This window comes from Podarcis liolepis (assembly GCF_965112155.1).
Source record: "Podarcis liolepis genome assembly, chromosome: 11".
Classification (NCBI taxonomy): Eukaryota; Metazoa; Chordata; class Lepidosauria; order Squamata; family Lacertidae; genus Podarcis; species Podarcis liolepis.
The window spans coordinates 12,208,600-12,224,065 of record NC_139565.1 but is presented as its reverse complement, the minus strand read 5'-3'; the positions used below and the strand labels follow the sequence as shown (position 1 = coordinate 12,224,065).

Genomic DNA, 15,466 nt, shown 5'->3' with positions numbered 1-15,466 from the left:
AAAATGCGGTGTCAAGCCACATTAACAAATGGCCTCCAATCCTGTCAAGGGCACGCTGGAAATCTTGAAAATGGGGGTCATTGTAAGTGCAGCAGCGTAATGGCTAGCAGTCAATTTGCCGTGATGCTGAGGGCAGGCTTCTAATCTTTTAAGTAATATCGGAGCTAAAAATAACTTGTTTTATTTTAATTTTAAAAAATGAGTTCAAGCTAAAAAGCTTAATAGCAGAATACCATAAATACTTAAAGTCCCTCCCCCCCCCCTTTCCTTTCTTGAGCAATATATAGAACATTAGCTTAGTTCAGTCATGGAAGAAATGGTTTATTATGACAAATACCTTACACATGCTGTGAGGTGTTCAGAACAAGCAGCTCACCAAAAAGGTTCTTTTGGTTTCTACAGGAGCTACAATACATTTATTTCAAAATCTGCCCTCAGGGTGAACCTACAACTGATGGGTAATAAACTGTTAAAAGTTTGTGTGCGCTCTCTCTGTGAACAAAGCTAAAATGAAGCCTGTGTTTTAAAATGATTTAAACTTCTGCCTAATAAATGATAATCGACAAATGAGCCAGCGGATGAAAGGTTTCCTAGCAACAAGTGCTGGGAGAAATGGCAGTCTGGATTTGGCTGGTCTTTGTTTTCTAGGCTGAGTTGGTGTCATAGCTCAGTTCATGTGGGAAGCTGGTTTGTTTGCAACTAGTGTGAAGGAAAACACGGCTTGTTGCATGTGGTACTAAGGCATGCCAATGGTTTTGGGGTTTTTTTATGTGACATTTCATGTGATTACTATAATTAGGCCAGCCAATTACCATATTTTTTGCTCTATAAGACTCACCTTTTCCCTCCTAAAAAGTAAGGGGAAATGTGTGTGCGTCTTATGGAGCGAATGCAGGCTGCGCAGCTATCCCAGAAGCCAGAACAGCAAGAGGGATTGCTGCTTTCACTGCGCAGCGATCCCTCTTGCTGTTCTGGCTTCTGAGATTCAGAATATTTTTTTTCTTGTTTTCCTCCTTCAAAAACTAGGTGTGTCTTGTGGTCTGGTGTGTCTTATAGAGCGAAAAATACGGTAATGTAAAAGGGAAATATACATCTTTCTAATGTGCTAAGAAGTGCTGGCGTGGTGCTTTTTTATTCCAGAGGCTCCTTGCATCTGCTTTCTGATATTAGGAAAAGCAGTGACCTGAGTCTTGGGGGTGGAGAAGACTTCAAAAGTTGGAAGGCACACATTTAAAAACTTGTCATAAATTTATGAGGTGGTTTGAAGCTAGTTCATTATTAATTTTGCTACTTGCATTTGTAAAAAAAAAACTGTTACACCTATTCAAAAGACGAAGTTCGCAGTCTGGTTTCTCATGCAAAAAACATTACAGTGGCATCTCAGGTTACATACACTTCAGGTTACATACGCTTCAGGTTACAGACTCTGCTAACCCAGAAATAGTGCTTCAGGTTAAAAACTTTGCTTCAGGATGAGAACAGAAATCGTGCTCTGGTGGCGCGGCAGCAGCGGGACACCCCATTAGCTAAAGTGGTGCTTCAGGTTAAGAACAGTTTCAAGTTAAGTACGGACCTCCAGAACGAATTAAGTGCTGAACCTGAGGTACCACTGTATCACGAAATTTAAGTGTGGTGCAATTCAAAACACAAATCCTTCATTTCCTGACTCTTTAGATATGTCTTGACCTTGCTGTAGAAACAGGTGTTCGCAGATAGCAGCTTCTATATGACATCATCTGGATTCATAATTTCGAGAAGAGGGATTTGAGGGGTTAGCAGGATAATGAAACAAGGAGTCTTCTTTTTCTCTCCTACACTACGCAAATTGCACTGGGAAAGGATGAGACTGTGCACAGTGGCAGCCAAGGCTGCTCTCCACGTGTCTCTGCCTCTTACTGAGAAGGAGAAGGTCAAGGTAGCAGGAGCTATTCATGGTGCGGACTCACTCAGCAACAGAACCAGTCCTCCAATGCGCATGCACCCAGCTCCCACAACCTTCCTTGACCTTTTGGTTAGTGGCAGTGATGTGTGTTGTTGTGAAGGCAGGAGAGCAATGCCGTCCCAGCTACGCTGTCCCAGCTACGCCGTCCTGCTGGCCTATTGACTGTTTGCGTGCCGAGGTCCCCAAGCCACCCCAATAAAACGCAATTCACACAGAATTTCTGTTTAAGGTTTTTGGCATAATTTTGGCCACAACTTTATTAAAATACAAAAAATGTGAGTGGTTGCTTAGGCATTGGTTGCGACTATCAGTCCCCGCCCAGGGACAGACTGACATTCGCACGCCCGCGAAAGTCAGAAAGGGAAAACATTTTGGGGAGAAAAATGGAGCTGGGAACCATGCCCTCACCTCTCCTCAAATGCTCCCAGGGGCTCTTGCGTGGCCCTAGCCCCTTGACAGGGGTTCGGACAAGAGCATGGTGAGCCCCTGGATTCCTTTAACGGAATACCCTTGCAGCAGCAGCAGCATTGGTGGGGCAGGAACAGCCAATCCATGCCCCTCCACCAACCAGTTCATAAAACCAATGCCTAACCGCAGCCTTACAAGTTGTGACGATTTGCTACGCAGTAGGCAAAAACCAAATGGCATCAGCCAAATGGACAAAATTCCTACCGGGCCCCTGCCCCAAAGCAGACGACCCCATGACAGGCGTAGGAAGGTCAAAGCGAACAACCCTAAATATAGGGAGGGTGGGCAGGTAATCCGATGCATGCAGCGAAAAGAGGAAGCTCAACGTTGTGCATAGGGAATATAAAACTTCATGGCTATCAATCAAAAAATGGCAACATCAAATTCTCCCCAATGACAAGAGGAGCCCAATTGCAATGGTGGCCAACTACCTTTACCTGCCCAGCAACAGTGGGGTGTCTTGTAAGACCCCACCACTACACGTCCTCTCCATGAAGGAGAACACGCTATATACCGTATTTTTCGCTCTATAACACGCACCCGACCATAACACGCACGTAGTTTTTAGAGGAGGAAAATCCGTAGGCATGCCACCCATAGGCATTCCCTCCATAACACGCACAGACATTTCCCCTTACTTTCTAGGAGGAAAAAAGTGAGTGTTATGGTGCAAAAAATACGGTATTTTATTTATTGTTAGTCGGTACTGAAGGCCAACCTGGCCAAAAGCACATTGGTTACTGGTTTGTTTTGAGCACAATTTGAGGGCCATTGCTTACCTTTTGAAAGCCCTATGTGGCTTGGGTACCTGAAGAAACACCTGCCTCCTGAAGGAATATGTCCCTCCATATCAGCCTGTCCACACCTCACATCATCGTTTCCCAACCTTGAGTCTCAGCTGTTGTTGGACTGCAACTCCTATCAGCCCAAACCAGTATGGTCAGGGATGATGGGAATTGTGCTCAGACAACATCTGGGCATCCAGGGTTGGGGAAGACCGCACCAGATCATCATCTGACGTGGTCCTCCAGGCGCCACTACCATTAGAAGTGAGGTGGGTGGCAGCGGAAGAAAGCGTTATCAATGGTGACACCCTGTTCATGAAATTCTATCCCCGGGGAAGCTCACTTTGTGCCTGCTATGCTACTTTTTTTGGCAGAAGGTGAAAACATTTCTTTTTTCTCAGCTTAATTGTTACACCACAAATGGTTTTATTACCACAAAGTTTTTATTCACTCTTTTGTGCTTTTTAATTTTGTAACTATCTTGCGATACATATATTGTGTAAGGCACCCTGAGAATATTTACATTTAGTGTGTGTGTGTGTGTGTGTGTGTGTGTGTGTGTGATTGTTCCCTGTGGCACTGCTGTTGCTCATACCCTTTTGGTGAATCTCTTCTTCGTCGTTTCTTCTTGAATGCTGAATCCTGCCTCTCTGTTTGAAAGCTTTGATAAATAATAATGAGCAGAAGCGCAGGGAGCTCCATGAACTGCGGTCTGTACTTTTTGACTCCCAGGACTGTCAAACTCTATCTGTCATTTGTGACATCATAGCTGTGGGGCGTTCCTTATTTGATAACCTCCTTATTTGTGGCTGCAAAACCCAGGTAATTGATAAGCACTTTGCCAATCACAGTGCACTGAATGGCCATGCATAATGCAGCTGTTTTGTCTTCCATCAAATTCCTGATGTTTGCAAAGAAAAGCCTACAAGCTAAACAGCCCAACTTGCACCAAGGCAAGCTCTGGTTGCATGTGTTTGATTATGGACCAGGTGGAACTCAAGTTTCTGTCATATGTACACTGGTACCTTGGTTCTCAAACTTAATCCGTTCCAGAAGTCCATTCCAAAACCAAAACATTCCAAAACCAAGGTGTGCTTTCCCATATAAAGTAATGCAAAATGGATTACAGTGGTACCTTGGGTTAAGTACTTAATTCGTTCCGGTACAGCTTCCGGGTCATGTGGCCAGCATGACTAAGCCGCTTCTGGTGAACCAGAGCAGTGCACGGAAACGCCGTCTACCTTCCCGCCGGAGGGGTACCTATTTATCTACTTGCAGTTTGATGTGCTTTCGAACTTCTAGGTTGGCAGGAGCAAGGACCGAGCAACGGGAGCTCACCCCGTCACAGTGATTTGAACCGCTGACCTTCTGATCGGCAAGCACTAGGCTCTGTGGTTTAACCCACAGCGCCACCCACGTCCCTCATGCCAGTTCATGGCATAGCGCAAATGAGGAAACATGCAGGTTCTCTTGGAGAAGAGATAATGATCACTTTGCTCTTCCTCAAGTCATTCTGGTGCTGAGCTGGGCTTAGCCATCACAAACCACAAGCTTGCAAGCAAAGGGTTTTTACAGCTCATGATTTGACTGGGAGAGCTAGCCTAGGTTTGGACAGCAGCCAAAGCCAAACCATGGGTTAGGTCAGCACAGCAGCAGAAGAGCTAAAGGACGAGAGAAGCAGCCATTGCCTCCTTTCTGGTAGGCCACATACTTGCAGTTTACGTGTGACCTGAGTGTTTTTGCTGTGCCGTCTTGTTTCTCAATTTCTCAAGCAAAACTGGACTGTTCACCTTGAAACTTGAAGCTCTAGTAACCAGATCTGCAGGACCTTCTGAGTTTGTGCTTGTGAGTGCGAAAGAATAGGCTCAGTACCTGTCCCTCCGAACAGAACCTGGGATCAAGGCTATCAACACCCTTCTATGATGCATCTATGATCACTTCTCAGTTTTCTTTCCCCCTCCCTGTCTTGCCATATCACTTTATGCATGAAACGCACACTTGTAAGCATGACTCTTAATAGTTATGGCAGCAGAGTCTTGGGATATGAAAATTCTTTTTATCTCCTTTTCATATGTGCCTCTTTTTTATCATCAGCTTGTCATAAATGGCTCTTCACCCTGTATTTCATTTTGATTGGGTGGGGAAAAGCTCTTATTAGGCTTGGCAGGAGTTAAAATCCATGTAACACCAATGAGGCTGTTGTGCAAGTGGGGCTTCCATTAATCCCCACGCAGCCATGCGCTTGCACAACTTGATATGAAATTTGAAGTGCATGTATTGAAAGATCTGCACCTGGGTTTGTGAACACAGAGAGGCAAGTTATATGGTACAAAAATGCAGTAGATTTCTGATACCCAGTTATTAGCATAAAGGTCAAAGTGACCTATACTTCATGCCAACCCAAAGCTTTGTGTGAAGGAACAAACAGTCCTGTCTAAAAAGTGTTGAGATTCTTACATTTCTCCTTAATTGAACTGATGCATTTAAAACACGACCCAAAAAGTATTTATAAGACATGGCAGCGCAGGTTTGTTTCACAATTTGCTCTCTGCGATTCTGTTCTGCTCTGGGCCTGCTGCTAAAAAATAATGGTGTTGAATTGCGTAACGAATCCCCACAGTTTATACAGGTTTCCTTTCCACTCCCTACACACACACACACACACACACACACACACACACTCAGCCAATTGCTGTGGTAAATCATTCCTTTCTTTTTGCAGATGAAATTAGCTGAGTTAAATTAGCTCCAGTCCTAGGCTCCTTTGGACTGTAAGCTGCTTGGAGGCAGGGACCTTGCTCCAGTGACGCGGGGCCTAAAATTTCCCAGAACTTCATTTCTTTAGGGAAATCTTCCGCTTCTATAAGTTCATTAGTAACAAACAATGGATGCCAATTGTATATAAATATTAGACAAGTTTGACCACTTCACTGTTTTTTTTAAAGCTTTGTTCACTAAACACAAATGCAGTAAACATGCTAAATCATGTCACTTTTCTGATGCAGACTGAAACAAACAAACAAACAAATGTAAATTACCTTCAATTTGCACAGGAAGGCTTTTTGGCAAATTTTGCAATTCAAAAATTTCCAGCAAACTCACATCGCTGTTTAACTCTTGTGTTACTCTGCGGTGTTTAAAACGCTGCAGAGCAAATGTATGGCTGAATGCCCCAATCTAGGCGCAATTACAGTGGTACCTTCTGATTGGCAAGCCCAAGGGGCTCATGGTTTAGACCACAGTGCCACCCGCGTCCCTTAAACATTCTTTAGGCAACCTTAATGTAGCTACACCGAGAGTCCCATTGGAAACCAATGGAACAAGTTAAGCTGTGATTGAATATACATGCTTTTACTTTCAGTAGGACTTATTCACCACCATTTTTGGCTAGACTGGGGCCCATAACAATAATTTTAAAAATGAAACAAATTTAGCATACTCAGGATCACTACTTTGCCCTGGTTGTGGCCAGGACAGCACCGTTTGACAAAAGAAGGCACACTCATTTGTTTATGTATGAGGAAGAAGGAAATCTCTTAACTGTTGTGTTGCCTGCTAGTTGCCATCCTGTCCTAGGATCTTACTAAGAAAAAGGACGAACATGGGATGTGTAGTCAAAGCTATGGCAGTCAGGATCTCTGCACACATAGCAATTTTGCATGACTCTGAATCTGACACATCCCATAACCAACCCACAATGTTTGCCTTGCACGATGTCTCAGATCTGTTTGTGGTACCACAGATGGAGAATTTGTGCCGGCGTGTCAAGTCTTCTTAATTATTTGTTCAGTGACCATTGGATTGAATCGGAAGACAGGTAAAATGGTTTGGCCACTCGGGTGAAAATGACTTGGTGTGTTTTCCTTTTCCCCAGTCTGGAAACAAACAAGACATAAGGTGAAGGACACATGGCTGGGCCAGGGCAGACATAACCCATTCCTGTTTCTGATCTGGGCTCTCTTTCAAAGCACAGACTGTTAAGTGAACCCCTCAAAATCAAAGTTTTTGCTTCTGAGCGCTGATATGTTGAGTTCAACCAATGTGGCTGAATTAATGTTTCCCGAAGGATTTGGCCTCAAGGGAATTGTTCATTCTTACTTCATTGGTAGCATTAAATTTGATTGTTATATAATGTGGATTCATTCTTTGGAGTTAATAGAAAGACAACAGGTTTGCAGCTTTTCCTGAACGTTCCCCTGTATTCTGTTTAGTAGTATTCTTTTCCCCGCTGCTGTTTGTTTTTATAAGGAGGGCAAAGCCTCCTCAGGGTGCTTTTCCTTTTAGTTTTCTTCCTGTTCTTTGCTTTTGCCTTCAGAAAAATATACAGAGCTTTTTTGTGTGGAAGGGAGGATGAAAAACAAACAAGGAGGCAGATCTTCAAAACTACCTTTGTTTTCTTTTCGTGATTGCCACGATGCCACGCACACTTTTTAATATAGAGAAGAATGTTCTTGCTAAGTAGTCCTATTCCATCATGGAAGGTTGGCACAAGAAAAGAATGCAAAACATCCTTGTCTGTCTGTCTATTGCCTTTATGTAAGGTGGACACGAGGGCAATCTCTCCATCTGATGATGTTCTTGGGCCGCATATCAGTGGGTTCGACTTGTGCTGATCATGGGTGAGGCCTGTCAAGGAAGGCATGTACGGAAAGAATAAGGTTCATTTGAGCACATTGATTTTAATGACTGTCACATACCATTGAGTACGTTTTTATGGAATGTGGCGGGCGGTGGCGAAAAGAGAAGACGTATGGGGGTGAAATCCTGCCTGCCCAGAGACTCTGTCTGAATCTGCCCTACTATTCTGCCAACGGAAAAAACACACCTCCATTTGTCCCCAGACCAGGGGCAGCATGTGTCACTGTTTCAGCCACACCAAAGCCTTCCACACCTGGGTTGTGAGGCAGGTTCCAGCTGTCAGTTTGCATTTCTTAGTACAGAAAGTATTGATCTGATGTGTAGAGATCTTTCCTAGTCTAATTAATTGAAGGGGGTTCGGGAGGCTTCTCTGTGTGAAAGAAGCAAGCAGAAGGTTCATGATGTTTGGGTTATTCCTTCAGAGAAGCTGAGTGCAGCTGGCTTAAACTGGTCCTGTTATCTCTTCTGTCAAGGTCATGCGGACTATAAAAATAGGTCAGAAGGTGGCTGGGTTTTACTTTCTCTTTCTGTCTTTTCCTTCTGGTGTGGTGTTCTGTACATAGTATGCTTAGTGTTACGGTTTAGTCTTATTATAAGCTATTGTAAGTTTAAGTTAAGTCTGCCGCAACTGGATTTCTTATGGACAGGGCCAATCCTGAATGTATGGGATTTGTGACCATTATGCTCATTTGCCTTCAGTAGCAGTAAAGCTCTGCTGGGTGAAATATTAATTGCCTCTAGTCTGTTTTTTTTGGAATCCTGCAATGTGTTTAAGTTTTTATTCTGCTATATGCTGGAATCTGCTCTGGATCAATTTTTAAAAAATAAAAATAATTGTTACTCATTTTCCAATAAAAATCTTCCAATTATTAACAAATCAAATCACATCAAATCAAATACATTATCACCAATTATATATTCCAAATTCAAACAATTTCTGGGGGCTCGCCATGTCCTGGTTTCTAGAGGCAATATCTTTTGTTTTATTCTGTTATATTCTGCTTTTTTGCCTGTTAGTTCCAGTTTCCTAATTCTAATTGTCCATCTTCATCTTATCAGTCTGTCACTCTCCTGTATGTGACTCAAAATCTTGTTTTAACAGATCTTTAGATCTAATTAGCATGCAGGGGGCTTTGATTCCATATTTTCCTTGTTGGTTTATTTGGAAAAGCGGATCAATATTGAGTTAGAACTCCCGTGACACCAGCAAGATCTCACGGGGCGCACGAGATCTCGTGGGAAGCTGCCGCCCCTTCTCCATTGGAGGCAGCGGGGCAGGCAAGACGCTTGCAGGTGCACTGTCTCTTGGTGTTCTGCCGCCCAAGGTGGATTCCTCAGTCTGCCTCACGGTCAGGCCAGGCCTGCTGCAAGGTTTTTAACAGAATTGCCTTTCACTTACCTCAGAAAAGTTGTGGTGTTCATTAGTATTCTCTTGCTGTGGTTTTCCCATATGGTTGGACTGCAGTGACATGCCATGACAGAACAGCAGTTGGGCAAGTCGCTATGAAAGCCTCTCCGGCAGGAGACGGAGAACCACTTGACGGCCGTTTTAGGTTCCAGGGTCCGGTGCGATAAAAAAAGAAATAGTAGCCTCACCACACAGTAAAACCCCGTGGTTATTTTCACAGTTAAACCTATTGTAAAAATAACAAAAATAAAAAATGGAAACGGGAGTGTGAAGTTAATAGGTTTAAGTGTCAAGGAGCATATTACTCACAGTAGACCAAAATGCAGGCTTTGTGGTTTAGCATTTCATCCTCTGGCAGAAGTTTCTTTTCGCAGATGTTCTCACTTTACTTTCATGGTTAAGCACAGCGTGCTCAGGACAGTTCTGTGGCTACCATTTTTAGAGCGGCACTTGCAGTAGTAGCCAACACATACGTGCATATTTATAGTTAGTGAGGTTTGGGGCTGCAAGCCTTACGAGGTCATTTTAAGTGTATGCCGGTTTTATTGTTGCATCCTCTGTGAACCTTAAAATAAGTTTGCCTCAACAAAACCCTGTCGTTTCTGACCTAATAGACCCTGCAGTGGCCTCTGTTGTAAGGATGTGGTTGTCTAACTATAACTGTTGGAAGTGTGGATGCCTGTCCAACTTACTCTGCCGTTGCCCCCTTTGGGAATTAAGTTTCTGGAACCATCCCATGGCTCATGAGCTATGGAATCTCCAGAGCACAGCAAAATGCCTGATATTGGAAGATTTTTTTCCACCTTCGACAATTAAGTACATTGCAAACTTGCACTCTCTGTCCTTCGTCAAGTTAGGAGAACTACACTGGGAATGTGGAAAAGGCGGCTGTGTAACTTTTTGATCTGCCTTCACTAAAAGTGAATGAATGGGACACAGATACTGGTTCCCCTAGGAAGCCACCACAAAATTATTGCAAAACAATAAATAAAGTTTGCCAATTTCCCCCCAAAATTTGCATATTCTAGAGTATGTGTTCACTATTAGGCTTCCAGTGTTGGGGGTTAGGGGCTGTTCTTTCCTCATTGCCTAATTTCCCCCAGAGCTTTTATTCTGGCAGGGTTTTGAAATTAACAAGCACTTAGATTTAGCGGTTGGATATTTGCCTGGGTCTCCTAGTAAGGAGGCATAAACAGGAAGCAGAAAGAGAGAGGTTTATAAATGCTTTAATTGCATCTTGGAGTATCTTTTGCTTTTATATATTTGGACGCTTTGAACATTGCACTGCAAAGTTGTAATAATTCCAGCTTTTATAATGAATCTAGAGCGTTGTTGTAATTCATATAACAGAGCCTCAAGAAAACTTACGTTTCCTTTGAAGATCACTATTATGCTATTCTATTTAAGTTGTTCCAGGCTTCCAGTCATTCATATTCAAATGGATTTCCCCCACTCCCTGTTGGTGTGATGCAGTTGCCAAAATAATTAGCGGTTTGTTTTTCTTCACTGATAATAAGCTGTGTGATTGATCACATGACCTGAATATCTACAGTAGCCTTTGCCAACCTGGTGTGTCCTCCATTTGTTTTTTGGACTACAACTCCCATCAGCCCCTGCTAGTGGAATGAATATCCACACAAACTGGCACCTGATTAAAATGGTGCTTACCCAGGATTTTGCTAGTATCTAAATGGCTGATTAAATTAGTTTCTGTGAGTGCTCTGACAGCTGGTTGTATGTGCTATTACGAGTTGGTTTTATACATGAAACGTCTATAATTTTGCACACACATGCAACTTTCAGTCACAGCTGTATTTTTAAAATATGCTTTACATATAAATGGATTAAGGCTGATGGGAATTGCCGTCCAAAATATCTGACAGTTGATCTACAACAGAGTAACGGAGAACTGCTAGGTGCATCTAAAAGGACAAAGAACAACAACCCTCACATGGTGAAAAACCTCAGCGTTTTTATTTTATACTTTTAAAAGCAAATTAAATCTTTATAAGTAATGAAGAGATTTAAAGTTTGGGGTAAGTATGCACGAGAATTTCCCATACACCTGGTTTGTGCGCCTGTATATAGGACCAATGCGCTGTTGGCTCCCAGCTCTTTCTCTCCTGCCTCTAAATCCAGTAAAAAATGTTCGGTATCCAGATCTGTGTTGTTGACAGCAGACTGGATGTCGGTACAGTCGCATTGTCAGCGAGTAACTCTTCTGTTGAGAACAACACCAGGCAATGGCTTTCCCCCACAGTACTGAGCAGGAAGATTCCACGGTAGTTGTTACAATCATGGCAATCACCTTTCTTCTTATACAGAGGGTCACAGTGCCGGAGTGGTGCGTGTCTTGTGGCACAGATGATTTCCCCCAACACTGAAAGACAAAGCCATGGAGGTGTGTCCTAAGGGAGGAAATGAGGTTGGTTTCAGCACTTCAGTTGGGATTCCATCCTGTCCTGAGGCTTTTCCACCTGCCTAGAAGTTGATAGCATCCTTCAGTTCTTCAAGGGGAGCACGGATATCTAACTCTTACAAGACAGGCAGAGTCTGGATGATGTCTATTGCAGTCTCTGAGACCATGGTTTCTTTATGCAAGTATAGTTCTTGCTGGCGCTCTGCTCATTGCTTCATCTGCTTGCTGCAGATGGGGACGCGGGTGGCGCTTTGTCTAAACCACTAAGCCTCTTGGGCAGGGCTCCCCAAACTAAGGTCCGCGGGTCGGATAAAGCCTGAGGGACTCGTTTATCTGGCCCGCTGCGACCCGTGCCGCCCGCTCTTACCTGTGGTGCGCTGTGCTGTACTGCGCTGCGCTGCGTGGTTGCCCACTTCTGGGTCGGAGGAGCACCGGAAATAGCTTGTGCGCATGCACAAGCATTATTTCTGGTGCACCTCCGGGTCAGGGGAGGCCCGTGCACATGCGCACAAGCTATTTCCAATGCTGCTCCGACCCGGAAGTGCGCCGGAAATAGCATGTGCACACATGGGGACGCGCTCCTCCAGCCCTCCGCACAATCGGCGCTGGAGACACCGGCCCGAGGTACGGTAGGTTTGCTGACCCCTGCTCTTGGGCTTGCTGATTGGAAGGGTGACGGCTCGAATCCCCGCGACGGAGTGAGCTCCCATTGCTCTGTCCCAGCTCCTGCCAACCTAGCAGTTCAAAAGCACACCAGCGCAAGTAGATAAATAGGTGCCTCTGCGGCGGAAAGGTAAACAGCGTTTCCATGCGCCCTGGCTTCCGTCATGGTGTTCTGCTGCTCCAGAAGCGGTTTAGTGATGCCAGCCACATGAGCCAGAAAGCTTTCTGTGGACAACTGCCGGCTCCCTTGGCCTGAAAGCGAGATGAGCGCCGCAACCCCACAGTCACCTTTGACTGGACATAACCACCCGGGGGTCCTTTACCTTTACCTACCCTTCATCTGCTTGCTGAAGTCTGAGATGAGCTCCCCAGAAAATGATTTCACGGATGCCGTTTTCCTGACAGTTGGCCCAAAGCCTGTCTTCATGCCTTCATACATTTTTCGAGTGTTGCCACTGTCAGCAGCGAGTTGAATGTCCTTTAGCCAGTAACTATTGGCACTTTCATCTGGCAATCTGCTGGACGTCACTACTTTAGTATGGACTTCTGCGAAAAGAGCCTGTAGAGAAATGTGGAAACGAGGCATGCGGACTTCTGAACAATCATTCATGCAGATCACAAAGAACGAGTGGTTCATCCATCACTACCTCAGAGCGGTTGACTATTCCCAAGCACACACCTCTCCCTCCAGGCGGACGTGGCTTAAAAAGGGATAAATGAAGGGTTTTATTTGGAGTTTATTTGCAACATGTCGTCTTGGACGGCCTGAGATTCATTTCCCGGTGTGCTTATATGTGTAACTGTGTCAGAGTTACTGGCACGCTGTGAATAGCAATTTATTTCTACAGTTTTGATTTCTGGGCAGGCAGGAAGCCAATGGCTGATATTAAGTGCTGGAAGGCCAACTCTGCGTGTAATAATAGAGTTCTATCCTCCCTTGCACTCATTTGAACTGAGGGCAGCGTTCTCAATTCATAGGCTTGGCATTGGGGGAACGATTGCTGCCACAGGCATATTAAAGTTAACATATAGTAATCCCACAAATGACTCTTTAGTAACCATCTGAGATAGTCTAGATGGAAATAGCCTTGCTGGGCTTCTGCATATCAATGAAGCACTCTAGTGCACAACTTGTTTATTGCAAGGGTACCCAGCCCTGTAAGAACTACAGAATATACAAAAATGGCATAGATGTTGGTGGGTGCTGCTGTTTGCCATTTATCATGTCATAAACTATTACTGTTGTTAGCTTAGCCCAGGGTGCGTAGACTCAAATCGTCTATGTAGGTTGTTTTTTGTTTTTAAAAAAGGTCTTGTAAAATCAGCTGCAATAAACATGCAATACTGCGTCAGGTGGGAGGATTTGAGATGAAAATACGAAGCCTATCTTGGGCTGTGGGAGTCTCTCATTTGGTTCTTCTGCAAATGTTTTTCACTTAGTTGTAGATTGTTTGAAACATGGAATTTGAAGTGTGTGCAGTTTTCAAGGTTGCCAAACTATTTTTTTTTAAGGCAGCACAGCTGCTGGCCAGGAACACCTTGATACAAGACTAGATTATGTTGCTTCGTGGGGTTGTAGGCTTGGAGGAAGATGTGACTGAAATTTCTTGCGAAAGTACATTTGATGTGGCTAACCGTGTTTAAACACCTGTGCGCATATATATAGTAGTTTTGTGGCAAGAGTGAATGAGCGTGCCATACTAAAAGTATGACAGAACAGCAAATGTATTGCAGAATGCAAAAATATCTTGTATTTTGGTGAAACCAGTTTGAGTTCTTTGCTCAAAATTCAAAAGAATTGTCTTTTGAGCTATAACTTTTCAGTAGCATTGCTCAGCAAGAGTCTCAGAAGCAAGAGTAATCATTCAGTAATCTACAGACTGTAAACTTCCATTGTAAGTAGAGCTTTGTCTTGCAAATCAGATGTTGGAGGTATAAACTGCTGATTATATCGTCAAACAGCAACAGAAGCAGCGTAACATTTAACATTTTCAGATAATTCTAGCACCTGTGTGTGTGTGTGTGTGCGCGCACAGACACTTCAAATTTTTTTCATAATTTACAGTGCAATATGCATGTCTGCTTGGAGTAAGTTTTATTGTGTTCACAGGAAAGCGGGTATAAGATTGCAGCCGGGTATAAGATTGCAGCCTTAGAGAGGAAGCACCTTCTCTTGGTTTCTAAATTACTAGTTGCATTTGATGGGACCCAAAAGAGGAACCAGGGCAAAGTTTCTTAGCAAGACATTTCCCTTCTGAAAAGCTTCCCTTCTGCATTCCTTCTCCTGCTTCTTTTCTGTCTTCTTTGTTCTTTGAGCTCTCTATAACACTACAGAGTTAAATCCTCTGGGCAACAGCTGTTTCATGCCATTTATAACCAGCCCTGTCATGAATTAATGCAACTCGATACTATTGTTGACTATCCAGAAAGCCTTGAAATACTTAACGGTGTGATTATTTCAAAAGCTGAGATACCTGTGTAATAGCTGCAAAAGTGCTTTGATTCCACTCAACCCCTTTTAAATCTGTTTAAAAGCCACCAAGGCTGGGGGAGGGTGGGTGGGTGGATGTTAAAGTGTGAATTAAGCATTTGCTTTCCCTAAAAGCAGCTTGGCAGAAAAAGCATCCTGCACCCAATATGGCTTTTGCTACATTAGATCACCACAGTGGCGGCTGGCATTTCCACTTTGCCTGGGATTTCTCCCACTTGAAATGAACTTCCAACTGGAATTAATTTGAGCTGGTAGAGGAATTGCTATTGCTTTTATTGGGCGAAGGCTTTCATCATACTGCTTTCTTGCTCACCTCTCATTTCATATGAGTACTAAACATTTGGCAGCTATATCTTGTCACAATGGTAGACTTGTCAGATTTATGAGGCTACTAACTTTGAATGTAAATATCAAACGGTACAGCCTACCCACTAGGCCGTGTCGTGCTTCAGCTTTTATACCAGAAATGGTTTGTGTGTGGTACCAGTGACAAATCAGTGGTCGGCTACAAACAAATACTGCCATTTTGGAGCCCTAAAAATTATTTCAGAAAACTTTTCTAATCTCAGAACTTGAATATCAAAAAGCCCTGTATTAAATGAGATTGTCAAGTTGCACCAGTGTGGGGCTTCATTGAGGGCAGGGGATTATT

At 43.7% G+C, this 15,466-nt stretch overlaps 3 protein-coding genes and 1 long non-coding RNA gene across 8 annotated transcripts in view; 2 read left to right on the top strand and 2 right to left on the bottom strand.

Moving 5' to 3' along the window:
* LOC310688492 (uncharacterized protein) overlaps positions 1–15,466 on the top strand; it is a 193,396-nt gene that overhangs the window by 113,855 nt on the left and 64,075 nt on the right. The window lies entirely within an intron of this gene.
* Positions 1–15,466, top strand: part of SEMA4D (semaphorin 4D) — a 118,348-nt gene that overhangs the window by 58,772 nt on the left and 44,110 nt on the right. The gene's annotated exons all lie outside the window — the stretch shown is intronic.
* The window catches only part of LOC310688506, a 486,265-nt gene that overhangs the window by 444,897 nt on the left and 25,902 nt on the right, over positions 1–15,466 (bottom strand). The gene's annotated exons all lie outside the window — the stretch shown is intronic.
* Positions 6,544–15,454, bottom strand: LOC310688484 (uncharacterized protein). Its single transcript, XM_083465059.1, has 4 exons — positions 14,513–15,454; positions 12,657–12,882; positions 9,233–9,467; positions 6,544–7,821 (listed from the first exon to the last, which is right to left on the bottom strand). Exons 1-4 carry the CDS (start codon positions 14,597–14,599, stop codon positions 7,809–7,811), a joined length of 561 nt encoding a protein of 186 aa, XP_083321185.1. The 5' UTR covers positions 14,600–15,454; the 3' UTR covers positions 6,544–7,808.

What these genes read in the sequence shown, in the direction of transcription:
- LOC310688484 (XM_083465059.1), bottom strand. Translation starts at nt 14,599, where the DNA reads ATGCAGAAGGGAAGCTTTTCAGAAGGGAAATGTCTTGCTAAGAAACTT. An exon ending in GGTCCCATCAAATGCAACTA is followed by an intron (nt 12,883 to 14,512) that starts GTAATTTAGAAA and finishes ATTTCTCTACAG; the next exon opens with GCTCTTTTCGCAGAAGTCCA. An exon ending in CTTCAGCAAGCAGATGAAGG is followed by an intron (nt 9,468 to 12,656) that starts GTAGGTAAAGGT and finishes TTTTTACAATAG; the next exon opens with GTTTAACTGTGAAAATAACC.